General features: G+C 48.0%; 1 protein-coding gene across 1 annotated transcript in view; it reads right to left on the bottom strand.

Annotated features, from left to right (window-relative positions):
- sfmbt2 (Scm like with four mbt domains 2) overlaps positions 1-2,659 on the bottom strand; it is a 12,595-nt gene extending 9,936 nt beyond the window's left edge. Inside the window, 5 exon segments of the mRNA XM_037461977.2 lie at positions 348-434; positions 437-521; positions 523-561; positions 2,298-2,398; positions 2,498-2,659. Coding sequence (XP_037317874.2) covers positions 348-434; positions 437-521; positions 523-561; positions 2,298-2,381 — 295 coding nt within the window. The 5' untranslated portion in view covers positions 2,382-2,398; positions 2,498-2,659.
- Between the last annotated feature and the right edge of the window lie 2,521 nt (positions 2,660-5,180).

Raw genomic sequence — 5,180 nt, 5'->3', positions numbered from 1 at the left:
GAAATCATTTTGGGATGAAATATAAAGCTGAAGAAATCATTTTGGGATGAAATATAAAGCTGAAGATCACAAAGTATGAAGAGAGGCGTTGCTGTTTACCTCTTTTTAATTGATTGATTGTTAAATATTGACAGTGGTGTGTTGTTGGATTGTCACTATCACAGTAAAGTGACTCCCGAAATGACTCCCTCCCAAAGTAATGGGCATTGAACCAATCACCTCTCCCTCAGTCGACACAAAGAGACCCGGTGGACTAGCGCGCTAACCGCTAACGAGCCGCGGCGTCGGAGGGACTCTTCTTTCGTAAAGAGACCCATTGGGCGCGTCCCTATGTCCCGCCCCCTTACCTTCGGGGGGCATGAGGGTCTTGCCGTTCCGGGTGCACCAGCCCACCGGGTGCAGCTCGGCCGTCATGACGTCGCACCAGAAGTCGGCCTAGCAGCAGCCAGCTGGCCGCACGTGGTGATGATGGTGGCGACCCAGTACGAGTCCGGGCCGCTCTTATTGGCCACTTCCAGCTTCTATGCCCGGCTGGAAGCTGCTCTGCAGGCTCACCTCCACCTGGGAGACGTTAAGAAAGAAGAAAGCGTTAGAAAAAAAACCTGTAACTGGACTGGAGGTCAAAGGTCTGTGGACAGCTAATGAGTTTAGGTTTAGGTTATCCAATGTGATGATCAATGTGGAAACTGTACCTTTTTTCAGTTTGTATTTATTAAGAGTTAAACATCTCAAACAAACAAAACACAGAGAACGTCTCCCAAAAACGGACCCAAACCATCAGTAGGTAGAAAGCCTCATGAGATAAATACGTTTCCGGGTCCTTCGGGACCTGAGAAGGACGTGTGGGTGAAATGAAGTGTGGAGCATACTATGTTCATCTATGTTCGGGCTGTTTCACACATTAAAGGTCATTTCATGGGACAACATAACGACAGCCGTGGAAGTGTTTGTTTCATGTCTGTGGGGGAGCTTTGTAAATACCTCCCATGATGCAACAGGCCCGACTTGTCCTCGCAGACACAAATGAACGCCTGTTTTACAGGAGCAAACAGAGACGCCATTGAGCTGCATCTTGGGAATTGTAGGATCCAGGATCTTTTTGGCTTTTATTTCCTGTATCTTCGGATCCATCAGGCTGAGTCACGCTTTAGCATCACTGAGCCAGAGGGACTGATTGTGAACTGAATCTTATTTGTTTTGGACCACAGTATTTTGGAGAGGTTTTAAACAGTATGACATCATTAGAAATAGTACGGAACATCCTCCGAATTCCAAAGCAGGAATTATTCTCTACTGTGGTAAAAGAAAAAGTAAAAAAAAAAAGCGAACAGGAGAAAGTGGTAAATGTGGACGGCGTGACGCCGCGGGCCCAACAGGATGTTCACATTCAACACGAAGAAAGAAGCCAACATCTTAGAAATAAACAGCACATAAAACGTCTCTGTGACTTCCTGCTGCAACAATGCAGGCGAGCTGTATCACTGCGGCTTATGTAAGAGCGCTAGGGGCACCGCGCGCGTGTGTGTGTGTGTGTGTGTGTGTGTGTGTGTGTGTGTGTGTGTGTGTGTGCGCAGACCCGAGAGAAATCACTGTTCAATTTGTCCAGGCACAGAGAGGGGTCTGGTGGGGGGGGGGGGGGAGGGGGGGGGGTTGGGGGGAGATGAAAGCTGCACTTTAGTGAATCACGTTCCCCTTACTTTCAGTAGAATTCATGGTCTGTTTCCCAGTGACTCCGTCCACTTACCAACGAGGCAATTTAGTTCCCCGAGAGACGTCACCCCCACCCCCCCCCCACCCCCCCTAAAAAAAACAATCCCCACGCGGACGCTTTGCCCGTCATCGCTCGTTAAACGTGAACCAGGTCACTTTCCCTCGTTGGACTTTTACTTACTGTTTGCATCTCTATGTATTTATTCCTTCTCGTTGCGCTGCACATTTTCCACGTTACATTCTGAAATCAATGTCTGCCACAAATGTATCTTATTTGTTATATTTCCCATTTATTGCCTGAGAACATCATTTTTTACTTATTACCAAAATAAAATAAATATTTGCCTTTTGCGGAGAGGATGTGTGTGTGTGTGTGTGGGGGGGGGGGTGGGTGGGAGGGGGGGACTTACGGCAAAAAGTCGTCACACAACTTGTGCGTCACGATCAGAGCCAATGAGAGCGCTCGATTGGTGGAGGGTGACGCCGAAGCCCCCGATGTGTCGTTAAAGGATTTCTGCATGTGGTATTTATCTGCCAGGCTGTATTTAAGGGATCACGGGGGGGGGAGATCCCACACAGTCACTCACGTGTTTGAAGGTGGTGTGAGGGGCGGCGTTGGCCCCCGTCTCCTCATGAACTCCTCCAGTAAACTCAGCCTCCTCGGCCTCCATGGAATCTGCGTCTTTATCTGCAATAAAAACCTTCGTTAAAAAACGTGACTTTTTTTAACTGATCTTGCCTCATATTCAACAAATCCTTTGTTCTTGGGCTTCGGGGGGCTCCTCACCTGTGTTCACCTCTTCTTCTTTCCCATTGTCGGATGGTGTGACATCACTGCAGTCAGGGCCGACGGCTGCTCCTGCCGAGACGCTGCATCCTGCGCCTCCACTTCCTGTTCACCTTTGAGCCCAGGTGTGTCGTCTCGCTCCTCACTGCATCTCCGACGCTGCAGCTGCACAACAACAGACCAAAAGAAACAACGGATGAACGCAGCCAATTAAACGCGCTGCCGATTCAGCAAATATTTGCTATTGTTCGCTAACAATTCATGACATTTTTGAGGAAAAACTCCCCACAGAGTCTCACAAAGAGTCAAACTGAAGGAAGTTAGCTATAGAATATTATATTATAGTTTATAAATAAATAAAGATAAACTTATCAGTGGATCGTTAGCGAGAACCAAAGAACGTGTGTGTGTGAGTGTGTGTGTGTGTGTGTAACTGCAGAGCGACCTGTGCCTCACGCTGTCAGGGGCTAAAAGAACACTTTAAAAAGCGGCATCGGGTAAACCATCAGAGATGAGGAGCCCCGGCTGTGGATGACGTAGTGAATGTGGAGAGGGTGAGCGAGTGAACGAGAGAGATTTTCATGTATCCAAAACCATCGGGTTCACTAAAGAGCTCGTTAGTTATGCTAATTAGTTAATCAATTACCGCAAAACAAAGATAACATTTTGAGGCAATTCAGAAATCACTGGACTTTATATTCTCTGACTTTTATTGATCACTGTGAAGCAATCACAAGATCTGATCAATCAACTGAATCTCTGGTGATGAAGTTACAGGATTACTACCTCAACAATGAATTCTACGGCCTTTACGGTGTCAACTGTACATGAAGAGGTTATTGATTCCAGTATCGATTGCATTATTGATTCCTGATTACCCGAAATATTCAGTCGATAAAATGTGTCGTCATCGAATCTCTTTGTTACTTCAGGCTGAAATAACAGTCTTAACCCCTCTGTGTAACACAAACAATGAGGTAGATGATAAAAATCTATCATCCACAGACACGTGTGAGAACGATCCTCTTCACAACAACAGAGCCGGCGTCGTCCTGCACGAGGTCACGTGATGAAACGTCACCGATGACTCACTCACCAACTTCCACCCACTTTCCCCAGCGAGGCTCAAACAACAACCCCCCCCCCAACAACAACAACTTTGGAATCCAAAGAGAGGCAGAAACCCCTCAGACCAGAATCACACCCTCCTCCTCCAAATAAAGATGAGAAAGTCCAAAATAAAAAGGAATCCGGAGGAACGAAGACTGCTGTTTGAGTGTATTTGCAGAACTGTGGGGCTGAAGCGTTGACCCCCCCCCCCCCCCCCCCCCACACACACACACACACACAAACTCACACCCCCGACGTCCCACAGTGGTTTTAAGCGTACACAAGCGTAAACAACAAGCTGAGCTAATTTGGCTCACATGACTCGGTGCCCCCCCCCCACCCCCCCCTCAGGCTATCAGTGTGTCTTGCCCAACAAGAGCTCCACAATCTTCAGCTGCATTGACACATCGCCGTCGTCAGCACGCATTCTTCTCATTAAGGAGCATCTCACGGCAGCTGCTTTCCCCCTTAAGATCCCCCTTAAGATTCCCCTTAAGATTCCCCTTAAGTGGCTGTTTGGTTTTCTTTTGGCTGTGTTTGGGTTTTTTTCCACAATCCACGCCCGCTTCGCCAAGAAAGAGTCTAAGTCGGCCGTTTCCAGCCTTCAATCCAGCTGGGGACTGAGCAGCGTATTAGAAACCAAGATGACTGTTGATTACAGGCGTTTAAAGAGACACTTTGAGGACGACCGTTTAACTCCATTTACCACAGATAACATCCGGATCAATCAATGATGGAAAACCATGATTCATTCATCCCATTTAAATAGTGAAAAAACAGCAGTTTTTTCCCTTAAATTCCCCTTAGGTGGCTGTTGGTTCCTCTCCACACTTCAGATAAATTGTGCTGATGTTTCTCTTAACAAAAGCTTTGTGAGGAGCGAGAGACAAGAAGCCTCTTTGTTACCGTTCCATCAGTTATTCATCAAGAAAACGACTACTACTACTACACTAAGTTTCTGGAATGTTTATCAACGGAGTAAAAACAATTTAAAGACCCCCCCCTTTGGGCTCTGGGAAGCCTTTTCTCTGCCTGAGGACATTTCATCCGCTGCCGCGTTTATCAGAACACACGCATTAACGATGAAACCGTGAAACCGAAAGCCGCCGCTCACAGGCGGAGGAAGCAACAGGAAGTTTGTCATTGTCCAAAAGCTCCGGAGCTGCAGCTGCTCGTTTCCCCAAAAACGCACGCTGGCATCTCCAGCAGCTGACCTGGGTTTTGGGGAATTTGAAAAGGTCACATGCTCGAGCGTTCCGCTTATCGAGCTGGTTCACTTCCCCCCCCCCCCCCCCTCCTCAAAGGTCCAGGGAGAACCTTTGCTTCTCTAACGCTGGACCCGCAGTTCTGTTCCTCTCTGCTGCTTGGTCCCTCTCTGCTGGGGGGGGGGGGGGCAGCGTGATGGAGCTTACTGGCCCCGGGGGAACAGTCCAGATTGGGGATTAAAGTGGTCCGAGAGAGTTTATTCAGGACATTTCTTCTTCTCGTGGTTTTTTTATTCATTTATTGATTAGCCCCGACGGGTCGCTGGCCATCCACATGTTGTCCTCCTGCCTTTTGCCCAAACCCATCC

The sequence above is a fragment of the Pungitius pungitius genome, chromosome 2 (assembly GCF_949316345.1).
Source record: "Pungitius pungitius chromosome 2, fPunPun2.1, whole genome shotgun sequence".
In the NCBI taxonomy this organism is placed as follows: domain Eukaryota; kingdom Metazoa; phylum Chordata; class Actinopteri; order Perciformes; family Gasterosteidae; genus Pungitius; species Pungitius pungitius.
This window is presented reverse-complemented; position numbering and strand designations above follow the sequence as displayed.